The 25,110-nt window shown below is 40.9% G+C and overlaps 1 protein-coding gene across 2 annotated transcripts; it reads right to left on the reverse strand.

Moving 5' to 3' along the window:
- On the reverse strand, positions 1 to 24,511 carry LOC129832835 (syntaxin-binding protein 2-like). Of its 2 annotated transcripts, none has more exons than XM_055896885.1 (18): positions 24,437 to 24,511; positions 22,547 to 22,596; positions 22,326 to 22,407; positions 21,879 to 21,955; positions 21,669 to 21,744; positions 21,361 to 21,464; positions 20,998 to 21,146; positions 15,114 to 15,198; positions 14,150 to 14,280; positions 13,779 to 13,886; positions 13,426 to 13,549; positions 11,246 to 11,326; positions 9,741 to 9,882; positions 9,223 to 9,329; positions 8,995 to 9,093; positions 5,183 to 5,268; positions 2,508 to 2,665; positions 1 to 886 (listed from the first exon to the last, which is right to left on the reverse strand). In XM_055896885.1, exons 1-18 carry the CDS (start codon positions 24,471 to 24,473, stop codon positions 807 to 809), a joined length of 1,776 nt encoding a protein of 591 aa, XP_055752860.1. In that variant the 5' UTR covers positions 24,474 to 24,511; the 3' UTR covers positions 1 to 806. The 2 variants fall into 2 exon arrangements, with proteins under 2 accessions (XP_055752860.1, XP_055752859.1); XM_055896884.1 differs by having other exon boundaries at positions 2,508 to 2,668.
- Positions 24,512 to 25,110: the final 599 nt, after the last annotated feature.

Below are 25,110 nucleotides of genomic sequence, written 5' to 3' on the forward strand. Positions count from 1 at the left end.
TAAAATGTATGCATATAGTTTATTCATAATTGACTAAAATACAAAGACCCAAACATGAAAGTGCATGATTTCAGAGGCACACTACAGTAGTAAAGACATTCAGACATATGAAAACAAATGTAACTTGGAACCATTAAATACTTGCAACTTGTGTTGGGAAAGGCACATCTCAATAGTCTAAAGAGGCCACTGCTCCTTATGTCCTTTAGTTCATCTGCACTAACATGACAAAAGGAGAGGAAGCCACTTTAGACTGTTGAGATGCAGCCCATATTTGTAACTCAATTACAGTTGAAGACAGAGACAGATTAAAATGATCCTCATAATATAAGGACTGTTTTAATTTAATATTCAGAGCAAAAAATGTCCATCACAGCATTACATTAATACGGATGTACATAATTTATTTTACTTCAACTGTAATTAAAGAGAAATTAAATAAAAGATTGAGAATCAAAAGATACTATCCTTTAATGATGACTACATCTTAAAACGGCCCTTTGTTTTACAGTTAGGCGAGTACACAAGCATCTCATAATGAGCAGACCTGGGTTCAAATAGTATTTGTTCTCTTTCAAATACTTTAACTGTACTTAATTGAACTTGTCTAACCCAAAAGAACACTGGAACAGTCCTAAAAGTGCAAACCCGACTGATCTGGCACTCTCAGCAGGCTTAATCAAAACACTCAACATATTTGAAAGAAAACAATCACAATTTGAATCCAGGTTTGTGTTCAGAGCCATTCTCCCTGCAGACTCAGACCAGCTCCCCTTCCAGGCCGAGGAGAGAAGGGAGGGTTATATCTAGCTTTCAGGAGTTGGATCCAGGTCCAGCTTCTTCAGGTCATTTAGGAAGCTGGTGGGTGTGACAATGTGAGACGAACCTATAGAGAGAAGGGAAACAGACAACACAGAAACATTAACACTATAGTAGTGCTTTTCTGAAACCCAAAGACGCTTACATTCATTGATTCACAACGAAAATGTATGAAGAGAGACAGACTTAGTGGTGCATTTACCAGACATAAAAATAAAAAAAACATACTTGCTGGGGGATATAAAGTGCCTTCAAAAAGTATTGACTTTTCCCAAATTTTGTTGTGTTAGCCTGAATTTAGAGATGTTTTGTTACTAGCCTACACACAATACCCCATGTCAAAGTGGGATTTTTTTTTTTTAAATGTTTACAAATTAAAAATATTTAAGCTGAAATGTCTTGATTAAATACAGTGGGGAGAAGAAGTATTTGATACACTGCCGATTTTGCAGGTTTTTCTACTTACAAAGCATGTAGAGGTCTGTAATTTTTATCATAGGTACACTTCAACTGTGAGAGACGGAATCTAAAACAAAAATCCAGAAAATCACTTTGTATGATTAAGTAATTAATTTGCATTGGACGTACTGACAAATCCTCTAAAACGACGTTGTAGGTGGCTTATGGTAGAGAAATTAACAACAGAGCTGGCAACAGAGAAGGCAACGCGCCTTCAAAACGTTAGACATCTGTGGCATTGTGTTACGTGACAAAACTGCACATTTTAGTGGCATTTTACTGTCCCAAGCACAAGGTGCACCTGTGTAATGATCATGTTTAATCAGCTTCTTGATATGCCACACCTGTTAGATAGATTGATTATCTTGGCAAAGGAGAAATGCTCACTAACAGGGATGTAAACAAAATTTAAGCGAAATTAGCTTTTTGTGCCCGACCTGGTTCAGTCTGCTTCAACTTGACAGCAGGAAAATAACCTAAAACACAAGGCCAAATCTACACTGGAGTTGCTTACCAAGAAGACAGTGAATGTTCCTTAGTGGCCGAGTTACAGTTTTGACTTAAATCTACAGCAAGACCTGAAAAATGGTTGTCTATCCATGATCAACAGCCAATTTGACAGAGCTTGAAGAATTTTGAAAAGAATAAAACGTACAAAATGCACAATCCAGGTGTGGAAAGCTCTTAGAGACTTACCCAGAGGTGTAAGGTGATTCTACAAATTACTGACTCAGGGGTGTGAATACTTATATATATATAATTAATTAATGTATGTATGTATGTATGTATGTATGTATGTATGTATGTATGTATGTATGTATGTATGTATGTATGTATGTATGTATGTATGTATGTATGTATATATATATATATATATATTTCTATACATTTCATTTTCAATAAATTTGCAAAAATGTCTGAAAACATGTTTTCACCTTGTCATTATGGGGTATTGTGTCCAGAGAAGAAGAAAAAACCCCAGCCTGAATTCAAAATGGATTACATGTAACACAACAAAATGTGGAATAAGTCAAGGGTTTTGAATACTTTCTGAAGGCACTGTAGGATCTTTTAGCGCCACCAGCAGGGTAATTCCAAACGAGGGCACATGGTGTGTCATCATTGTAAATACATGTAAAAATTATACTGCCTTGCCTGGTTAAAGAAAATGTTAAATAAAATATAAAGTGTACACTATTAAGGTTCAGTCCAACTATTGTGTTCCTTACCAATCAGGACCTCCCATTTTCCGTCGGTGGCTCGAGTGACCTCGTAGGCGGAGCGCATCTCGGAATGGGACACGCCTCCGATCATGAAGATGATGAGCCGAGGGCCGGAACGATACTCCGTTGGAGACTTGTTCTTGTGCCATTGTCCAAACCGAGCACTGCTGCAGTATGATATAAATGTAAAAATAAAAAAAACATATAGATTCCTAATTATGTACAAATTATCTGCTGCAGCAAAATAAAACATGTACACTACCGTTCAAAAGGTCACTTAGGCATTTCTGTCCATTAAAATAACAAAATTGATCAGAAATACAGAGTAGATATTGTTAATGTTGCAAATGACTATTGTAGCTGGAAACAGAAGATTTTTTATGGAATATCTACAAAGGCAACCTTCACTCCTGTGTTCCAATGGCACGTTGTGTTAGCTAATCCAAGTGTATAATTTATTGATTATTATTAGAAAACCCTTTTGCAATTACAGTTGTAGTCAGAAGTTTACATACACCTTAGCCAAATAAACTCCTAGCCCAAAATTCCCTGTCTTAGGTCAGTTAGATCACCACTTTATTTTAAGAATGTGAAATGTCAGAATAATAGTAGAGAGAATGATTCATTTCAGCTTTTATTTCTTTCATCACATTCCCAGTGGGTCAGAAGTTTACATACACTCAATTAGTATTTGGTAGCATTGCCTTTAAATTGTTTAACTTGGGTCAAATGTTTCGGGTAGCCTTCCACAAGCTTCCCACAATAGGTTAGGTGAATTTTGGTCCATTCCTCCTGACAGAGCTTGTGTAACCGAGTCAGGTTTGTAGTCCTCCTTGCTCGCACACGCTTTTTCAGTTCTGCCATTACATTTTCTATAGGATTGAGGTCAGGGCTTTGTGATGGCCACTATAATACCTTGACTTTGTTGTCCTTGAGCCATTTTGCACAACTTTGGAAGTATGCTTGGGGTCATTGTTCATTTGGAGGACCCATTTGCGACCAAGCTTTAACTTCCTGACTGATGTCTTGAGATGTTGCTTCAATATATCCACAATTTTCCTTCCTCATGATGCCATCTATTTTATGAAGTGCACCTGTCCCTCCTGCAGCAAAACACCCCCACAGCATGATGCTGCCACCCCCTTGCTTCACTATTGGGATGGTGTTCTTCAGCTTGCAAGCATCCCTCTTTATCCTCCAAACATAACAATGGTCACTATGGCCAAACACTATTTCTGTTTCATCAGACCAGAGGACATTTCTCTAAAAAGTAAAAGAAAATCCCCGTGTGCAGTTGCAAACCGTAGTCTGGCTTTTCTAAATGGCGTTTTTTGAGCAGTTGCTTCTTCCTTGCTGAGCGGCCTTTCAGGTTATACTTTTGTACCCATTTCCTCCAGCATCTTCACAAGGTCCTTTGCTGTTGTTCTGGGATTGATTTGCACTTTTCACACCAAAGTACGTTCAACTCTAGAAGACAGAACATGTCTCCTTCCTCAGCGGTATGACCGCTGCGTGGTCCCATGGTGTTTATACTTACGTACTATTGTTAGTACAGCTGAACGTGGTACCTTCAGGCATTTGGAAATTGCTCCCAAGGATGAACCAGACTTGTGGAGGTCTACAATTTTTTTTTCTGAGGTCTTGGCTGATTTCTTTTGATTTTCCCATGATGTCAAGCAAAAAGGCACTGAGTTCGAAAGTAGGAAGGTAGGCCTTGAAATACATCCACAGGTACACCTCCAATTGACTCAAATTATGTCAATTAGCCTATCAGAAGCTTCTAAAGCCATGACATCATTTTCTGAAATTTTCCAAGCTGTTGAAAAGGCAGTCAACTTAGTGTATGTAAACATCTGACCCACTGGAATTGTGATGCAGTGAATTATAAGTGAAATAATCTGTCTGTAAACAATTGTTGGAAAAATTACTTGTGTCATGCACAAAGTAGATGTCCGACTTGCCAAAACTTTCGTTTGTTAACAAGAAATTTGTGGAGTGGTTGAAAACCGAGTTTTAATGACTCCAACCTAAGTGTATGTAAACTTCCGACTTCAACTGTATGTTAGCACAGCTGAAAACTGTTGTTCTGATTAAAGAAGCAATAAAACTGCCGTTCTTTCGACTAGTTGAGTATCTGGAGCATCAGCATTTGTTGTAGAAACACCAATTTCAAGTCTAATAGCGAAGGGTCTGAAAACTTATGTAAATAAGGAGTCTGGTTTTTATTTATAAATTAGCAAACATCTCTCAAAACCTGTTTTTGCCTTGTCCTTTTGGGGTATTGTGTGTGTAGATTGATAAAAATGTTTTGATTAATACATTTTAGAATAAGGCTATAACGTTACAAAAATATGGAAAAAGTCAAGGGGTCTGAATACTTTCCAAATGCACTGAACAACATGAACAAGCTATGTCAACAAACTAAAAATAAAATAACTCCTGGTATGGGGCGGGGGAGATTATTCACAGGCTGTCTAATGGCAGCTTGGATCAACTAACTTTTCACCTCTCCAGCTCACCTCTACAGCAAAGCTCTATTTTTCAAGATGACAAGTGAGGTTAAAGTGTTAATGTATGTGACCCTTCTGTCTCTGTCCCTGGTTCAGCCCCACCCCTTCCATGTTGTGGCTCCAGCCCCCCACCACCCCCCCCACCCCCCGTGGTGTATACAGTATACACACCTGACAGCCGTCTGTGAGGTGTTAACGGGGGCAGGGTCAGAGATGAACGGCCACTGCTTCCTGTCCAGCTTGTCTGTTATGGCATTCTGGGAAAATAGATAGACAGGGTTGGTCAGACTTGGGCTGTGACAGTCATGGAATTTGGATGACAGTAATTACCAAGCCAAATGACCACAGTCTTAGTAATAACCTTTCAAATAGCAAAACATATAATAAAATACTTTCAATAGTCTCCTTCTGACTGCATGTGCTGCCAAATAGAATGAATAGAACAGGCGTCCCTATTCAAGTCAATGATGGCATAATGGGTGGACTGGCGGACATTGCGAATGTACCCATAGAAGCAAAGCAGGAAGTGTACCCATCAATATGTGCTGAGATTTGTTGATTCAACTCAACTGACCTTACAAAAAACACATTCCATTGCATGAGTCACATCAATTACATTTTTTGAATGAACATTATCATCATGGAAATATTGCCTCACAATAGTCCCAATCAGTTTATGTAATAAGGAATTCGACCATGCCCACAAATTGGGGAAAACCAACCTTCTTTCCTATTATTCCCCATTGTAGAGTAAACTGTCATAGATTTGTTTTTGTTATACAGAAACAACAAAACATGCAGAAAAGCTGCTGTGTTGTTCAATGTACATGTAGCCAGGTCAAAAAGTAGGCTACACGTAGCTGTGTGTGTGGAAAACATTTCATCACAAGACATTTAACTTGTTTAGTACAGTCCGTTTGTAACTACACTCACTACTTGTATAGTCTGTTTGTGTTGTTGGTCTTGGCTAGCTTGATGTTCCAGTCGGTAGCTAGCACTCTCACTCAAGTCGCTGTTGGCTTGCTAGCATCGTCAAGACAGAAAAGGGGGATGTGGGAAGCCTTGCGTTTTTTCTAAGTAGTGAGAATGCAAGAGAGTAGGCAATGTTGAAACGTAATCTTTAGACATGTACTTTTCTTCAATGTATTTTTGTAATGGACGAAAACAAGGAAGTTGTGGTTGAAAAATGTTTTTGCTGTGAGCCACTGGGGTAACCACAGGTTGTCTTCCCCACAGACGGGCAGGGTCGCGACGTTCTATCTAATACCGACTGGGTATTAGACAGTGGGGCAAAAACGTATTTAGTCAGCCACCAATTGTGCAAGTTCTCCCACTTAAAAAGATGAGGCCTGTAATTTTCATCATAGGTACACTTCAACTATGACAGACAAAATGAGAACCCCCCCCCCCCCCCCCCCCCAGAAAATCACATTGTAGGATTTTAAATTAATTTTTTGCAAATTATGGTGGAAAATAAGTATTTGGTCACCTACAAACAAGCAAGATTTCTGGCTCTCACAGACCTGTAACAACTTCTTTAAGAGGCTCCTCTGTCCTCCACTCGTTACCTGTATTAATGGCACCCGTTTGAACTTGTTATCAGTATAAAAGACACCTGTCCACAACCTCAAACAGTCACACTCCAAACTCCACTATGGCCAAGACCAAAGAGCTGTCAAAGGACACCAGAAACAAAATTGTAGACCTGCACCAGGCTGGGAAGACTGAATCTGCAATAGGTAAGCAGCTTGGTTTGAAGAAATCAACTGTGGGAGCAAATATTAGGAAATGGAAGACATACAAGACCACTGATAATCTCCCTCGATCTGGGGCTCCACGCAAGATCTCACCCCGTGGGGTCAAAATGATCACAAGAACGGTGAGCAAAAATCCCAGAACCACACAGGGGTCCTAGTGAATGACCTGCAGAGAGCTGGGACCAAAGTAACAAAGCCTACCATCAGTAACACACTACGCCGCCAGGGACTCAAATCCTGCAGTGCCAGACGTGTCCCCCTGCTTAAGCCAGTACATGTCCAGGCCCGTCTGAAGTTTGCTAGAGAGCATTTGGATGATCCAGAAGAAGATTGGGAGAATGTCATATGGTCAGATGAAACCAAAATATAACTTTTTGGTAAAAACTCAACTCGTCGTGTTAGGAGGACAAAGAATGCTGAGTTGCATCCAAAGAACACCATACCTACTGTGAAGCATGGGGGTGGAAACATCATGCTTTGGGGCTGTTTTTCTGCAAAGGGACCAGGACGACTGATCCGTGTAAAGGAAAGAATGAATGGGACCATGTATTGTGAGATTTTGAGTGAAAACCTCCTTCCATCAGCAAGGGCATTGAAGATGAAACGTGGCTGGGTCTTTCAGCATGACAATGATCCCAAACACACCGCCAGGGCAACGAAGGAGTGGCTTCGTAAGAAGCATTTCAAGGTCCTGGAGTGGCCTGGCCAGTCTCCAGATCTCAACCCCATAGAAAATCTTTGGAGGGAGTTGAAAGTCCATGTTGCCCAGCAACAGCCCCAAAACATCACTGCTCTAGAGGAGATCTGCATGGAGGAATGGGCCAAAATACCAGCAACAGTGTGTGAAAACCTTGTGAAGACTTACAGAAAACGTTTGACCTCTGTCATTGCCAACAAAGGGTATATAACAAAGTATTGAGAAACTTTTGTTATTGACCAAATACTTATTTTCCACCATAATTTGCAAATAAATTCATTAAAAATCCTACAATGTGATTTTCTGGATTTTGTTTTCTCATTTTGTCTGTCATAGTTGAAGTGTACCTATGATGAAAACTTAAGTGGGAGAACTTGCACATTTGGTGGCTGACTAAATACTTTTTTGCCCCACTGTATATCAGGAAGCTATTGCGAGTGTACCCATGAGTTTACCAGTCAAATTGCCAGAGTTATAAGTTCCAAGCCACTTCTATTCATTCTAATTCTGTGTGCTGATGCATTGTGGGGGGTGTTTTTGTTGCATGTTTCAGCAAGGAGCAACAAAGATGAATCACTTTGTTTAGAGTATGTTACCACCAAAACGGACTCAACTGCACGACTGCCCGGCCATCCCGTCTTCAGTCAGCTGTTCACGGATCCACCTGTACCAAAATACCCGATCTGGATCCAGAATTCTAAATAATGTCACGGGTCTTATATTATTGTCACAGTATATGTACTTTTAACAGACTTGTCCAGAAGGACGCATACAGGTCCGAATGCGACTGCTGCAGGAGGGAGAGAAATTGTATAATTTATGTTGCTTTTCACGAAAGCGGCGCATGGTGCTTGTTGTTGGCCAAGCATAAGTAATCAAAGCGGCAATAGGCTACAGTCAGAGCCTCCGTGTCTGGCAAAAGTTAGAGGAGATATCTAATCAATGGAATTAATTGTTAAAGGAGAACGAAAGGCTGTAACAACCAAGAGGTAGGCTGCTACGTAATAATCTGAATGGAGTTATTTGTAACTGTGTAGGACGAGAAAGTGCATGCAGCCTCAATTAGACTAGCTTCATGTTTGATGCAGTCAAGACAGGTACTATGTAATCATATTGAATAATAAATAACTTAACTATGGCAGCTATTAGTCTACTATAGCACAAGTCTTTCTTGGAGTCTCTCCTTCCCTCACTCTCACAGTTCAGACACACAGCACGGCACCTGCTAGAGAGCCACCTCTTCCTCACATTTTATCAGCTCTGGTTAATAAAGTATCTTAAAAATGTACTTTTCTGCTGCTTCCCTCAATCGGATCGGACCGGGTCTGGATCCGACCAGGTCTATATGGAACGGGTCTACTTGTCCCGGGTCCGTTCAGAAAGTGTCTCTATATTTAAAAAAAAATGTATGCATACATATCGGGTCCGGGTGGGAAAGCCACAGGCCCATTTTGGAACAGGTCCAACATTTTGGACACGTGAAGTCCTCTACCACACTGTCTGTCTATCTTTATCCTCCTCGTCCATACCTCCATCACATCTTTGATGGTGGGTGTCCATCGGGAGAGCTGGTACGTGCTCTCCTTGCGCTCTTTCTTCTCAGGTAGTGTTATCCCAGCATTAGGAGCCTGAAACAACATTTCACATCATTCAAATATAAACAAGGGGGAAAAATGAAATTGTTCAATGTGTGAGAGAGCAACAGAGAGACAGTTGGAGAGAGCGAGAGAGGGACGGACAGACAGCGCCCTACTGACCCCAGCGATGATGGGGCAGCCCAGGTGCTGTAGGTTGGTGATGATGTTGCTGTTTGCCTGCACGTTGGCATGCTGGATTAACTTGGTCAGGTTCTCCTCTCCAATGCCTGTGTGTGAGGAGGCCACCATTATACAGAGTAGAGCTGGAGAATGTAATGACGACTCATCATCAAGTTAGCCTAATCAAAACTGCTTCATTAGCTAGCCTGTTGTCATTCCACGAGGATCAACAGTAACCACATATATCCTTACAGAGACCAACATATACAGAGTAGAGCCAAGTGCTCAACCTAAAGATCACCATCTGCTCCTCTTTAATTTCAATAGCAGTCATGTGGAGAGTAGTAGCTGTGTCGTATCATATTAGAAACACTCATATTGCTGTACCTGCTGTGTGTGTGTGTGTGTGTGTGTGTGTGTGTGTGTGTGTGTGTGTGTGTGTGTGTGTTTCTTGACAATGCACTGACAGAAAGCAGACACATAGGGATCATGCAGCCAGTGCCATTCTGTTGACCTACCCTTCTTCTTGTGGAAGATATAGAGCAGTATGATGCGGATCTTGTCGTAGGGGTCGATGTCGGTGTTGAGGAGTACAGGGACGATGCTCTTCATGGCATCCTTCAGGGGTTCCCCATCTACATCAGTCCCCATGGCCAGGTCCTGGGAAACATATGGGGGAAAAACAACAGAGAATGATGCTTTTAGGTCCTCTCCATCTACATCAGTGCATTAACACTTCAGATCATAATCCCACAACCAGACCCAGATTACATCACTCCTGGACATGCTAGGAATGTCTCAAATGATCGACCACTAAACCTACTAGATTACAAACTATCAAAAACAAACCTGTGCGGAGCTATTAGAACCATTAAGACCAAAACAATGCTTGCATACCAAATGGCACGCTATTAATAATGCACTAAATAAAGACTAGGGTGCCATTTGGGATGTAGTAATTGTGTTGACGGAGAAAGTAGGCGCTGTTCTAGGAACTAGGAAGGGAACGGGGTTACAGTCAGATGTTTGAGGCCTTATGGTGTAAGATTTCTGGAAGACGTGGATGGATGGTATGTAGTAATAACAGCCTGGCAACATGAATGATCTTTAAAAGACGAGGCATGACATAACAGCTTCCTGTGCATTACTGTAGGTTCAGAGAGGGACAGTTGATCCAGGTGTGCGACACGTCTTGTCTCAAGCCCGTTACACAACATTAGTGAAGTGGACGCCCACTAGGCCGCCAGAAAGCGGCAGACAATGTCCGAGTCTCAAATGGCACCCTATTCCCTATATAGTGCACTACTTTTGACCAGGACACATAGGGCTCTGGTCAAAAGTAAGCGCTGGTCAAAAGTAGTGCACTAGTGAATAGCGTGCCATTTGGGAAGAAGCAGCCTATGAAGCTTTTATGAGACTCAGAGGTAAAAATAGAGATGGGAACGTGGGGAGGTCAGCACCCCAGTGGAGGCTAGATGGGGTGAGTGGGCGAGCATTATTATATGATACGATAGTTCTAAATATTAAAATACATTACACAACATCATGGTGACCTGGTCATTCATGGTTTAACCACCTAAGGCTAACAACCAGGGATGTGATTATTCAAGAAATATATATTTTTAAATATTATATAGAAAACAAGGAAGAGGAGGATATCGGTTTGGGAAAATAAACATTTCAGTGTAGAACGGATGTAAGGAAAGATGGAAAAATCACAGAACATACATAATTCAAATGCTATAGGTCGCTCTTGAAAAAGAGATGATTCATCTCAAGGATCTTGCTGGTTAAAAGGTTGAATAAAAACAGGCTGTGTTTTACACTTCCGAGAATCAAAAACATGCTCCTGGGAGTACCTGCCAGGTCATTTGCATATGGTTTCATAAGAGAGAGAGGGAGGGAACTTGACAGCACCCTATATAGTGTACTACTTTTGATCAGATCCTTGTGGGTCTTGGTCAAAAGTAGTGCACTATATAGAGAATAGGGTGCCATTTGGGACTTTTGTAGTAACACTGACCTGTTCCACCTCACACAGCTTGTCCACCGAGGCTTTGAATTTCTTCATGCAGGCCTCAGCCAGGTGCAGGTGAGTGGAGTACTGCAATCAAACATTAATTATTAACTAATAAAAAGTTGATGTCATCACTCCACACTATAATAATACTCCACTTTGTTGTTACAGCTTGAAATCCAAATGGATTAAATTCTAGTTTCTCACCCATCTACACACACACTACCCCATAATGACACAATCAAAACATGTTTTAAGAAATATTTAATTGTGTGTGGGGGGTGAAATACAGTAGGAGGAATATCCCTTTGATATGGGGTACAGCGATGAAGTAGTCATTCAAAAATCATAAACACTATTATTGCACACAGAGTGAATCCATGCAACACAAGGCCAAATCTACACTGGAGTTGCATTTACACAAGTTTTCACACCCCTGAGTCAATACTTTGTAGAAGCACCTTTGATTATACAGCTGTGAGTCTTTCTGGGTAAGTCTCTAATAGCTTTCCAAATCTGGATTGTGCAACATTTCCCAATTATTATTTTCAAAATCTGTCAAATTGGTTGTTGATCATTGCTAGACAACCATTATTCAGGTCTTGACAGATTTAAGTAGATTTAAGTCAAAACTAACTCGGCAACTCAGGAACATTCACTGTCTTCTTGGTAAGCAACTCCAGTGTAGATTTGGCCTTGTGTTTTAGGTTCTTGTTCAGCTGAAAACTGAATTAACCTCCCAGTGTCTAGTGGAAACCAGACTGAACTAGCTTTTCCTCAAGGATTTTGCCTGTGCTTAGCTCCATTCCAGTTATTGTTGAATCCTGAAAAATTACCCAGTCCTTAAAGATAACTCTGAACAGGCTTCCTTCATTTCACTCTGCCAATTAGGTTAGTATTGTGGAATAACTACAATGTTGTTGATCCATCCCTAATTTTCTTCTATAAACAGCCAATAATTTCTGTAACATGGTGAAATCCCTGAGCGGTTTCCTTCCTCTCCGGCAACTGAGTTAGGAAGGACTCCTGTATGTGTGTAGTGACTGGGTGTATTGATACACCATACAAAGTGTAGTTAATAACCACCATATTTAATGGGATACCCATCTACCAATAGGTGGCCTTTCTTTGCGAGGCATTAGAAAACATCCCTGGTCTTTGTGGTTGAATCTGTGTTTGAAATTCACTGCTGAACTGAGGGACCTTACAGATAATTGTATGTGTGGGGTACAGAGATGAGGTAATCATTCAAAAATCATAAACACTATTATTGCACACAGAGTGCACACCATGCGACTTGTGTAACTTTAGCAAATGTTTACTCCTGAACATATTTAGGCTTGCCATAACCAAGAGGTTGAATACTTATTGATTCAACACAATTTGACATTATGGAGTATTGTGTGTAGGCCAGTGACAACATTTTAATTTAATCAATTTCAAATTCAGGCTGTAACAAAACGTGGAAAAAGTCAAGGAGTGTGAATACTTTCTGAAGGCACTGTAGAATGAAGAAATGCTACTGGGCATGCATTATAAAAAAGTGGCCTGCTACACCAGATGCGCAACGTTTGCAGAGGGTAATACGCTCCTATTAATTTATATTTTAAAAAAAATCAGGCTCGCACCCCTTGAGTGTAAAATTCGCAGCTTTTTTTACGTGCAGCTCACGCCCGAGAACAATGACTTCCCCTTTTGGGTGAGGATCATAGGCGACATTCAGAAAGAGACTGACGGTAAATAAGAATGAATGATTTGACTAACTGATGTAAGAGATATTTATATCTTTAGAGTTTAGTCAGGAGATAGTAACGCGTTAAATAACTTTCCGTGGTGCCCCAGACTACTACTTAATTGTTATATGATTAATTTAATTGCGTAATAATTGAACGTGGTACGTAATCATTTTATAAAATAACAGCCAAACACATTAATGATAGTCGAGACACGACAGTAGCTTGCACTAAGCTTTCAGCGTAGCAGGTAAAGAACATACTGTTTGCTAGTATGGACATTGGAACATGGCCCATGTCTTTGCCAAAACACCCAGGTGCTTTTCTATATACTATTAATGGGAATAGAACACGTGTTGACATTTAGACTGACAGTATGTGATCACTGAAGAGACATGAAAGCCAGTCTCAACCAATCAACTGATTATAGATGGAAAGATGAGGAATACCCACCAAGCTGAGTTCCTTCTGGTACTGTGGCATCTTCTTCAGCATCTGAGACAGGTCTTTGATATTGGCCTTATCAGTGGACATCCTCTTGCTCTCACAGAAAACACGCAGCAGCTCCGTCACTTTCCTGGAACACGAACAATGAGCATCAACATCTGACAAAGACTATACCAGGGTTGGGTTCAATTCAGTGTTCAATTAAGAAAGAGTTCTCAATATACATTTTTATAATTCACTTCCTGAATAGAACACTAAACTTACCTCAACCAACTCCGGATCATATCATCTCTTATTGGTTGAGGTTAGATTAGTTAAAAACACTAGTTGTATGCAATCTTAATGATAGTGTGTCTTACTTGGTGACGTCAGCTATGTGCATGTGTCTCAGCTGGATCCACAGCTCATCGTCTTCATCCAAGAGAACCTCCTTCTCCTTGGAGTCCCCGATCCCAGTCGTCTGATATCTACAACACACAGGGATCGTATTATACAGGGTATACATTCGTACTATGTATAGCTACATTAACAATAATAATGTCGGAGAAAGGTTATACTCCTAACCTGTAAAATAACTAACCGAAATGTAAAACTAACCCTTAACCAATTCTGAAATTAAGAATCGTTTTGCAGGTCAGGAGTGTCTGTATAGCATTTTCCATATGTTCATCATAGGCCCTGGTCAAAAGTAGTGCACTATATTGGGAATAGGTTGCCAAACTAAGCCTACTTATAGATGTCCTGTTTGATGTCCAGAAGGTCATAGACCATGGCCTGAAAAGTCAGCTCGTGCAGAATGGGAGAGATGGGGTCAAAGCCACGATCCACAATTAATAGCTGTGACCTGGCCTTGTCAGGACCCTGAAAACGCATCAGACATTTCATGTCAGGGCAAGAAATGATATCTAGAAATGTAACTTATTAATTACCAGTTAACCACTTCAATGCTTTGGCAGAAAATACATATTGTTTTAGATCAAATCTATTGCCTCTAGCTCCACAATAGAATGTCAGGAATGCTTTTGGGTAACAGGTTTAACCAACAAGTCACCCAGTTAGTGCCACTATCAGACTTTACCACATTCAGAATAGTTCGCCCCCTAAAGTACAACCACAATAACAAGAAAATATCTATTCCTTGTGTATTCTAATACCCTTTTCACACTGTACTGCGCCGATTATGCATCAACCACAGTGGATATTTTGTTGTGAAAAAAAACATATCTAAACCAGCACAGTACGGTTCTGCACAATAGTGTGAAATTGGTATTACTGTGCTGGGTACTGAGGCAGAGAGACCATGGAGAAGATAAGAGCAGAAATGATATCAAATGAATACATGCCTTCAGAAGTCCAACACAGGCTTAAGGAAATGCCAGCTAGGAAAGACAGAAAAGGAGAGAAAATGCAGCCGAGCAGAGTGTAAAAGATAATTAACAGGAAATCAAGTGAGAAAGTAGAAGTAGCTATGAGAAACTCCCATAGATGTAAGACTTTCAAAATGTTTCAATAATCATATCATAAGCCTAGTATCATAAAGACAAATCATTTGATGGTTTCTGATAGAAGTCATTCAATGCAGTGTATTTTCAGGGAGTGAATGGTCATTTTGAGCCAAGCAGACATGGTACTATTAGTACTGTAAAGAAGTGTTGTGTATTGCGAGAGGTGGTGAGGCGTTGGTGTCTCCTCACCTCTCCCATGCTGGGGTTGTCTGCTTTATGGGCGTTCAGACGCTGATACACCTCCTCAGCCAGTCTAGCATTCTCCTCAGGACCACTATGGTAGAGGGAGGGAGAGAAAGAGAGGGTAACTTGCAACTGAACTAGCAGAGACACTCAAGTACAGTGTCTTGCGAAAGTATTCATCCCCCTTGGCATTTTTCCTATTTTGTTGCCTTACAACCTGGAATTAAAATAGATTTTTTTGGGGGGGGGTTGTATCATTTGATTTACACAACACGCCTACGACTTTGAAGATGCAAAATACTAATTGTTAAACAAACAAGAAATAAAACAAGACAAAGACAAGACAAAAAAATTAAGAAAAATTGAGCGTGCAAAACTATTCACCCCCCCAAAGTCAATACTTGTTAGAGCCACCTTTTGCAGCAATTACAGCTACAAGTATCTTGGGGTATGTCGCTATAGGCTTGGCACATCTAGCCACTGGGATTTTTGCCCATTCTTCAAGGCAAAACTGCTCCAGCTCCTTCAAGTTGGATGAGTTCCGCTGGTGTACAGCAATCTTTAAGTCATACCACAGATTCTCAATTGGATTGAGGTCTGGGCTTTGACTAGGCCATTCCAAGACATTTAAATGTTTCCCCTTAAACCACTTGAGTGTTTATTAACAGTATGCTTAGGGTAATTTTCCTGCTGGAAGGTGAACCTCCATCCCAGTCTCAAATCTCTGGAAGACTGAAACCGGTTTCCCTCAAGAATGTCCCTGTATTTTGCGCCATCCATCATTCCTTCAATTCCTACCCGTTTCCCAGTCCCTGCCGATGAAAAACATCCCCACAGCATGATGCTGCTGTTAAGTTCATGTTTTAAGTATCCCTGTATTTCTGTTATTACGGGGCTATCACTCAGTCAAGAGTGCGCATGCGCGGGAAGTCTAGTCGTTGTTGGACCTAGCCTCGAGTGTGATGGCTACTTGTAGTGTGTTCATATAGTATAGTAAACTTTGTTAAACTGGAACTTTGTCGTTGTGTCATTTCGAGTTAACATTGGTAGCAGAAGATGGCTTCTAACTACAACGTGCCACCTCGCTTCGACGAGAAGAGGTCTTTTCGAAAGTTGGAAAAATGAACTGGGAATCTGGATACGCGTTACTAATCTGGAGGCGAAAAAGCAAGCACTTGCAGTGGTATTATCGCTGGAGGGAAGAGCGAGAGATACAGCACTGGAAATATCCGTTAAGGATTTGAACAAGGATGACGGTATGGGAACTTTGATCACAGCACTGGATTCTGTATTTCTCAAAGAAGAGAAAGACCGTGCCTACGAGGCATATTCAAACTTTGACAGTGTTACGAGAGATATTTCGGTTGCAATGGCAGACTACATCATTGATTTCGAACAGAGGTACAATAGGATGCGCAAGTATGACATGGTTCTCCCAGATGCAGTGCTAGCGTTCAAGTTGCTAGACACTGCTTGTCTAGATGGTAGGGAGAAACAGTTGGCTTTGACTGCTTGTACTGTGCTGACTTTTGCATCTATGAAGTCGGCACTAAAAATAATATTTGGTGAGAAGACGTCTGTCGCGCCAATAACAGATGGAATGCAAGTGAGTGACGCAGCATATTACACCGAGCAGCACAGAAAAGGCGCCAACAAGTCACGTTCTCAAGACAACCAGAAGAGGGCGCCATTTCCAGGCACAAATCCACTGGACAAATTTGGAAGGAGATCGAAATGTGCAATTTGTCAATGCACTTACCATTGGGTTAAAGACTGTCCTCATAAAAATGAACAAGTTAAACTAACAGAGGAAAATGTAAACACAGAGATAGAGCAGTGTAACATTACACTGTTTTCAAATGAATCTGCTTTTGATACTGAGATTTTTATAGTTGAATCCTTAGGATCTGCTGTGATTGATACTGCATGTACACGGACAGTGTGTGGTGCAAAATGGCTTGATAGCTATGTCAGTGAACTAAATATGAAAGAAGTACAAAATATGATTGACACACCAAGCAACAGAGCTTTCAAATTTGGAGATGGGAGAATTGTCCATTCTACCAAGAGAGTTAAGATACCAGCAAAAATTGGTCAGACTAAGTGTCAGATTGAAACAGAGGTGGTCCCTACAGATATCCCCTTACTATTAAGCAAAGCTTCCCTCAAGAAGGCAGGGGCTGTGCTAGACATAAAAAATGACCAGGCAGTGATGTTTAAACAACCAGTGACTCTTGAACTTACTACCTCAGGCTACTATTGTGTAAACATTTTAGACAAAGACATCACACAGACTCCATGCAAAAATGAGGTTCTGACTGACACAGAGAACATGAAGATTCTGACAGTCACAGAGAACATGAAGATTCTGACAGTCACAGAGAACATGAGCACTAAAGAAAAACACAAAGTATTGTTAAAGCTTTACAAACAGTTTGGACATGCTACAGTTGACAGACTTCAGAAGTTACTCAGCAGTTCAGGGAATAATGATGATGAGAAGTACGAAACTGGAAACAAAGTGTATTACAAACGAGTTGACTGTCAAGAGTGGAAAGGACCGGGAGTAGTCATTGGTCAAGATGGTGTGGTGATATTTGTGAGGCACGGAGGCATGATTGTCAGGGTGCATCACTCAAGATTGCGGAAAGTAAATCATGATCAACAAGATAGAGGGGCTGTTGCTGAGAATCAGTCTCCTAATGAAAATGACAAAAAGGACACAGTAACAGACACAAACCTACCAGATGTCGCATCCAATGATATGGACAACGAAACTGACACAGGAAATGGAGTAGAGACCTTCAAACATGCCACAGGTAATACTGTTGAGCGTTCAAATGAGGAAAACATTCAACAGCCACATGTGTTAAGAGAACATGGTTGTTCCAATCTGAAAACTGGACAAACTGTTAAATACACGGACAGAGAAGGTGGTATTCCACATACAGCAACCGTCATTGGACGAGCAGGAAATGCAAGACACAAGAGCTGGTACAACTTGCAGTACTCTGAACCAGCTACACTTTCTGGTACAACAGGGTCAGCTGACCTGCCACTTGTAGATAATATCAGAATTGAACCAATGGAAAATCGACAAGAACAGCATGACATTCAAAATGATGATGTACTTGAAACAAAGGACGTGTCATTTGACTCAGCTAAGCTAGATGAGCTTAGTAATTGGAGGAAAAATGGAGTGTTTGAGGAAGTCAAAGACATTGGCCAAAAGTGCGTCTCAACAAGGTGGGTGTGTACCCTTAAAGAATCCTTAACTGGAATAGTGCCCAAAGCACGTCTAGTGGCTAGAGGTTTTGAGGAGCTGGCTGCTAAACAACTCCCAAAAGACTCACCGACATGCACCTCAGAGTCACTCAGATTGCTGATGTCAGTGATCTGCCAGAAAAAATGGAAACTTAACTCCATAGACATCAAATCTGGATTTTTGCAGGGAACAGAGCTGTCAAGGGACATTCACATCCGACCTCCGCCTGAAGCTAAAAGCGAAGGAACACTAAAGAAGTGTGTGTATGGACTGGCAGATGGATCACTCTACTGGTACAACAAAGTCAAGGTAACAATGCTGAATACAGGTGGAAAAATGTCACAAGTGGATCCTGCAGTCTTCTATTGGCTTGATCAAGACTGCAATGTGACTGGAGTACTTGCCTGTCATGTTGATGACTTTATCTGGGGTGGCTCACAGACCTTTGCTTCAACTGTGATTCCACACCTCAAAGCTGTTTTCTAGGTTGGCCGTGAGGAGCATTATCATTTTTGTTATGTTGGCATAGAGTTTATTACAGTTGATAGAAAAATACTGATGCAACAGGAGAGCTATATCAAGAATCTTCAACCTATCCACATGGATTCTTCAAGAGCCGTACAAAGGAATTCCCCACTGTGGAATTGAAGCTGGTCAATTGAGGTCAAAGAGGACAAATTTTATGGGCTGCGAGACCGAGTAGACCTGGTTTGATGGTTGCAACTTGGCATCTAACACAAAACACGGCACTGTACAAACCATTCATGAGGCAAACAAAGTTGTTCGTAAACTGAAATCACAAAAAGTGACTTTAAAGTTTCAGCATGTTGGAAAAGATGACTCTTTGAAACTAGTTGTCTTCAGTGATGCTTCGCTAGGTTAACACTGGTGGGACAAAACGGCACTTTCTACCTGTAGTTTGTGTCACTGTCAACTACTCATTAGTTGATGCTGTGAAGTCAACCAAGTCTGTCAGAGAAAAGACTTTGAGATTAGCAGCATCAAGGAACTTATTCAAGCACAGAGAATCCAGCGGATTCTGTGGTCAACCACAAAGGAAAAGCTTGCTGACTGTTTGACTAAAAAAGGAGCATCCGGTCTTGTGCTCCTACAGGCTCTCGCTCCTACAGGCTCTCAGTAATGGAAAGTGGCAGCTTGAGTAATACAAATAAAAACTGTCACACAACCCATTTGTAATGGGGAATCTTGAATAATACTTGGACATTTAATTATGTTGTTATGTTGATGTTTTATTTGTCTTTAAAGAAAAGGGGGAGATTGTTAAGTTCATGTTTTAAGTATCCCTGTATTTCTGTTATTACGGGGCTATCACTCAGTCAAGAGTGCGCATGCGCGGGAAGTCTAGTCGTTGTTGGACCTAGCCTCGAGTGTGATGGCTACTTGTAGTGTGTTCATATAGTATAGTAAACTTTGTTAAACTGGAACTTTGTCGTTGTGTCATTTCGAGTTAACAGCTGCCACCACCATGTTTCACTATGGGGGTGGTATTCTCAGGGTGATTTGAGGTGTTGGGTTTGCGCCAGACATTGTGTTTTCCTAAATTTGTCTCATCTGACCAGAGTACCTTCTTCCATATGTTTAGGGAGTCTCCCACCTGCCTTTTGGCAAACACCAAACGTGTTTGCTTATTTTTCATTAAGCAATGGCTTTTTCCTGACACTCTTCCATAAAGCCCAGCTCTGTGGAGTGTACGGCTTAAAGTGTTCCTATGGACAGATACTCCAATCTCTGCTGTGGAGCTTTGCAGCTCCTTCAGGGTTAGCTTTGGTCTCTTTGTTGCCTCTGATTAATGCCCTCCTTGCCTGGTCCGTGAGTTTTGGTGGGCGGCCCCCTCTTGGCAGGTTTGCTGTGGTGCCATATTCTATCCATTTTTAATAATGCTCCGTGGGATGTTCAAGGTTTCAGATCTTTTTTTATAACCCAACCCTGATCTGTACTTCTCCACAACTTTGTCCCTGACCTGTTTGGAGAGCTCCTTGGTCTTCATGGTGCCGCTTGCTTGGTGGTGCCCCTTGCGAATTCTGGGGCCTTTCAGAACAGGTGTATATATACACTGAGATCATGTAAAAGATCATGTGACACTTAAAGTCCACCTGCGTGCAATCTAACTAATTGTGTGACTACTGAAGGTAATTGGTTGTACCATATCTTATTTAGGGGCTTCATAACAAAGGGGGTGAACACATATGCATGCATCACTTTTCAGTTTTTTATTTGTTTGAATTTGATTATTTTTTTGATTTCACCAATTTGGACTATTTTGTGCATGTCCATTACATGAAATCCAAAGAACAATCCATTTAAATTACAGGTTGTAATGCAACAAAATAGGAAAAACGCCAAGAGGGATGAATACTTTTGCAAGGCACTGTGCACAAGAGAAAAAGACGTGCAAAAAGACCATTGAAGACCATTAAGACCTGTGTGATGAGCTTTGAAAAAGTGACAATTCACAATCCATTTGGGGTATTGCTATCTTTTTCCACTATTGGAGGACCAAAAGTATCTCAGATGAGCACCCAATTGCCACTGAAACCTCTGGTAGCACTTGCATGCCTGTATTTATCCGACATGTCTAAGTTAAGGTATGGTGTGTATAGGTACCTGCGGTAGCGGATGGCAGGGTACTCCTTCAGGGTGTCACAGAGGGTGGCGATCTGCTCTGCCAGAGTCTCCATCATTCTGTCTTTATTCCCATCTCCAACTGGACTGTAGAACAAGTGCAGGGAGCTGGGATCGTCCAGGGAAAATACCTAGAATAGTGAAGGGAGGGGAAAGGCATGAGGGAGTGAGACCGAGAGCTTACAATTACTGGTCATTTTCACAGGATACTCCTTAGAGCAATCAAACTACCATAAAATGTGTCGTTTTCAATGGGAGGCGGCAATATGAGACTTTTGCCAATTTGGCCATTCGACCAGAATTGAGTGAAGTTCAAAGAAGAAGGTGCTGTAGGTAGGTACCCACCTGGGATTCGTACGGCAGGAAAGCCACGTTGATCTCCTTCAGAGTCTTGATGACTCTGGCAACTCTGGACCTCCCAATGTCAGCAAACAGAGCATCTGGGCAATCTGCAGGATACGTGATTGGCACAAAACCAACAGTTAGTTAGAATTATTTTAAAACATTCATGCTTTTAGTCAATTTACAAGGTTCATCTCATTAAGATTTCGAATCTCCTTTCGAGACATGACAAAACACAAAATGTTTTGTATCAGACGAGGGAAGAGTAGTTTTGATGAAGTTTTATAACACTTTAAAACAAACGGTCTTACTGTCTGTAAAGAAGATGTGCGCCGCTTTGTAGGTGAAAGCAATCTCTTTGAAGTCATTGATAAGAGCATGAACCGACTGAGAACATCCGCACACACACACACACAGGTGAGAAAAAGAGGAAGATGAAGAGCGTGAGATGGCTTTACAGCAATACAGGATATGGCAGTTGATGACAGTAAAGTGGGAATGACAGGGGAAACACTTCTCACTTTCTTCGAAGGAGAGATCAGATAAATGGCCTCCAGGCTGGAGATGGGTTCCCTGCGCTTGTTGATGTCCTCCACAACTGTGGGAGGAAAAAGATGATAAGTTAGTCACTCATCCTAACTGAAGAACACCTCCACAGACACTCACTTCCTCACACTATGACCCATACCGGGCGTTCAAATAGTTTTTCTGTCAAATACTGTTTAATTGAGCCTGTCTCGAGTGCCAGATGGGAGGGGTTGGGTTTATACTTTTGGGGCTATTTATTCCATTGCACCAGACAACCTCAGTCAAGCACAGCTTAAGTATTTGAAAAAAAAAAAACACTGTTTGAACCCAGGTCTACTCTGACCCTAGTTTAGAATGATGCCTGGGGTGTCCCTTGATATAATAAATAGTTGTTGACAAATACAAGTCTAGCCCACTGGCCATCCAATCCCAACACTTACTAGTCACCCCCTCTGCCATGATATCTGACATCTTGCAGCAGGAGGACAGGATTCGCATGCTGATGTGGTCCACAATGAGCACCTGGACAAACAGAGATGGCCGTTATCAGTTAATAGTCAATTGATCATTAGGCTATCATGATAGACAATTTGACAGAGTCAGACATGATGTATTTTGACCTGGATCTTTTCAGAGCAACGCTAAATACTTTTTACAATACCTTCCATTCTCCATCCTTCTTCACACTTTTGATAACTCCATTCAGGATTTCTTAAGAGATGAGGAAAGACAGACAGAGGAAGTATGAAATATTACAGTACCAAAACTGAAATGTGTCCAACAACTCAGTTGCATTTTAGAGTTAGAATGCATAGTGGTGTTTATTTCACCTGGGGGCGGTCATAGACAACAGTAGTCTAGGGTCTGGACTAAAAAAAATTCCTGGTTCCATACAGAGATCTCTTAAAGTTGACCCAATTGATCTATGTTTTTTCAGATGGCATTTGTTAGCCAGTGTCAAACAGTAACTAATTGGGTAGTAAAAAGGCAAAGGAACTTACACAGGTAGTAGGTACACATTGTCCTCCTTCACATGCATAGTTGATCACAAGGCAACCCACAATCAACTCGCTACACCCAACTTGACCTACTGTTCCAATCACTGCTTCCTTAATAAAGTCAGCAAAATGCAAGGGAACGTTGTAAAAATATGACCCAGGATGACAGCCTCACGCCCAAAACTTCCCACCCTCCTGACCAACGCATTCAATGCTTCCTTCAATACCCCCCACTGAGTAAACAGTTTGACCACATCATTAAAAATAAAATATATATATTTTTAAACACTGGCACATCTTGAGCACTGATCCACAACTGGAAAATACGTTTAAAGGAACCCAAGGGTACGTCTTCTGACGCGCCCCCAACATCAGTCAAATGGTGGTGGGGTCTGATCTTCCACCAGTGCCACGTAGTATCTTTCTAGACAATGTGCAGGACAGTAACTATAGATGTGGCGGATGTACCCAGTGTAACTTTACAAACAAATGCAAAATTATCCAATTACTGTCAAGGCCATTAAGATTAAGGGCATCATCACATTCAAAAAAATGTGATACACTTGATCAGGTATATGTGTGGTCTATGCAATGTAGGAAAAACAAAACGAGCTTTGAAAACAAGGATAGCAGAACACAGCAGTAATATCAGGACCCTTGACCAGAGAAAGCCTTTGGCTGCACATTTCATGGTGACTCATCACAACATTAGCTCTTTGAGATACATTGGCATCGAACATGTTAAAACTCCTAGGATGGAGGGCAGATACTGATAATCTATTATTGAGAAGAGAATTGTATTGAGTAACCGTTTGTGTACCATGTCTGAACCAGGAGTTTGATATCAGACCATTTCTTACATGAATGCCATTTTCATTTGTCTTGCCTTCTAGGTCATCTACTTGGTAATTTTGTAAATATATATTATTTTCTGGAACTACTACATGTACCCATCTCATTGTTATTAAATTATTAGAGATAAATTGTTTTGCATCCACCATGCGTCATGTCCGCAATGGTCATGCGAGGTGAAATATGTATACTGTATTTTGGGATGTGAGCACTCAGTTTGTTTGACATGTTGAGAATCGGTTTCGAATCGAAACTTTGTCAATAAAGCAGTGAATTGGGAGCTTTAACAGTGTGCGGGACTCTTGTTCTTTAGTATTCTTCATTAGCCCAGCACCTATGTTTTTAAGGATGTACGTATGGCCACAAACTTTTCTTAAGTCAGCAAAACACTCACATTTTAGAGCCTACTTGAAATACTACTACTAGTGATAACGCATACCCTTCCCAGTCACATTTTATATTTCAATTTTAAATAGCCTAATGACAGCTAACTATCATAACCAGGTATTACTAGGAAGCAACTTGCTTGAGCGACGAAGGCTATGTATCGCTAACTAAACCAGGCAGTTTGTTTGGATGTTTTCTGTTCTTAATTTTATTGACAACAAGCTAAAAGCTTGATGGTATACAACATTCAATATTTCTACCGCCGAACAATAGAGATTTGATAGTTGTAAAAATTAACACATTTCTTGACTTACTCTCGCCGACTACCGCCTTCAGTCCGCTTGGAGCCATCTTGACACTTCCGTGTTGTCGATTCTTTTTCTCATGCAACTTTTTAACTGGCTGACATAATCATCATAACATCTACGTCGTGTCCGCTTCGTTTATCAAAGCAAGAAACGTGTTCAAATGCACTCAAAATTAATAAGCAAAGAAGAGTTTCCAATTTGACTAAAGTGTTATTAATGTTCTTCATGAGTACATTAGCATTAAAACAATAGTAATTTACAGTAGGTCTCTGATATAGGGTAGGAGCAAAGAAAATAAGATTTTCTTGTGGTTTGGGTGCGAAACATCTTTATTTCAATATTTTTATTTCATTATGATGACATTCTCTTAACTTTCAGCATAGGAGTCCCTGTTGAGCATCACTAGAAATCCAATTTAGAATCGGAATCTCATTACATTAGAATCAATATGACAATTAAAGGATCAGTTGAGATCCATCTCCAATAGGCTACCTGTTCTGTATGTGAGTGACACCAAGGGTTGTGCTGCCATCCTGACCAACAAAGAGTGTAAGTCCAGCTTCTGTAATAGATATAGATACTAAGCATTAGCATTCTCTATTGAGTAATGTGTCATGCTTTACATCCTACGTAGGCTAGGATTAATCTGTGTTCTTGAAACCAGCATCAAGTTCAAAGCA

The sequence above is a fragment of the Salvelinus fontinalis genome, chromosome 34 (genome assembly GCF_029448725.1).
Source record: "Salvelinus fontinalis isolate EN_2023a chromosome 34, ASM2944872v1, whole genome shotgun sequence".
Classification (NCBI taxonomy): Eukaryota; Metazoa; Chordata; class Actinopteri; order Salmoniformes; family Salmonidae; genus Salvelinus; species Salvelinus fontinalis.

What these genes read in the sequence shown, in the direction of transcription:
- LOC129832835 (XM_055896884.1), bottom strand. Translation starts at nt 24,473, where the DNA reads ATGGCTCCAAGCGGACTGAAGGCGGTAGTCGGCGAGA. An exon ending in GCACATCTTCTTTACAGACA is followed by an intron (nt 21,465 to 21,668) that starts GTAAGACCGTTT and finishes CGTATCCTGCAG; the next exon opens with ATTGCCCAGATGCTCTGTTT. An exon ending in CACATAGCTGACGTCACCAA is followed by an intron (nt 13,550 to 13,778) that starts GTAAGACACACT and finishes TTCGTGTTCCAG; the next exon opens with GAAAGTGACGGAGCTGCTGC.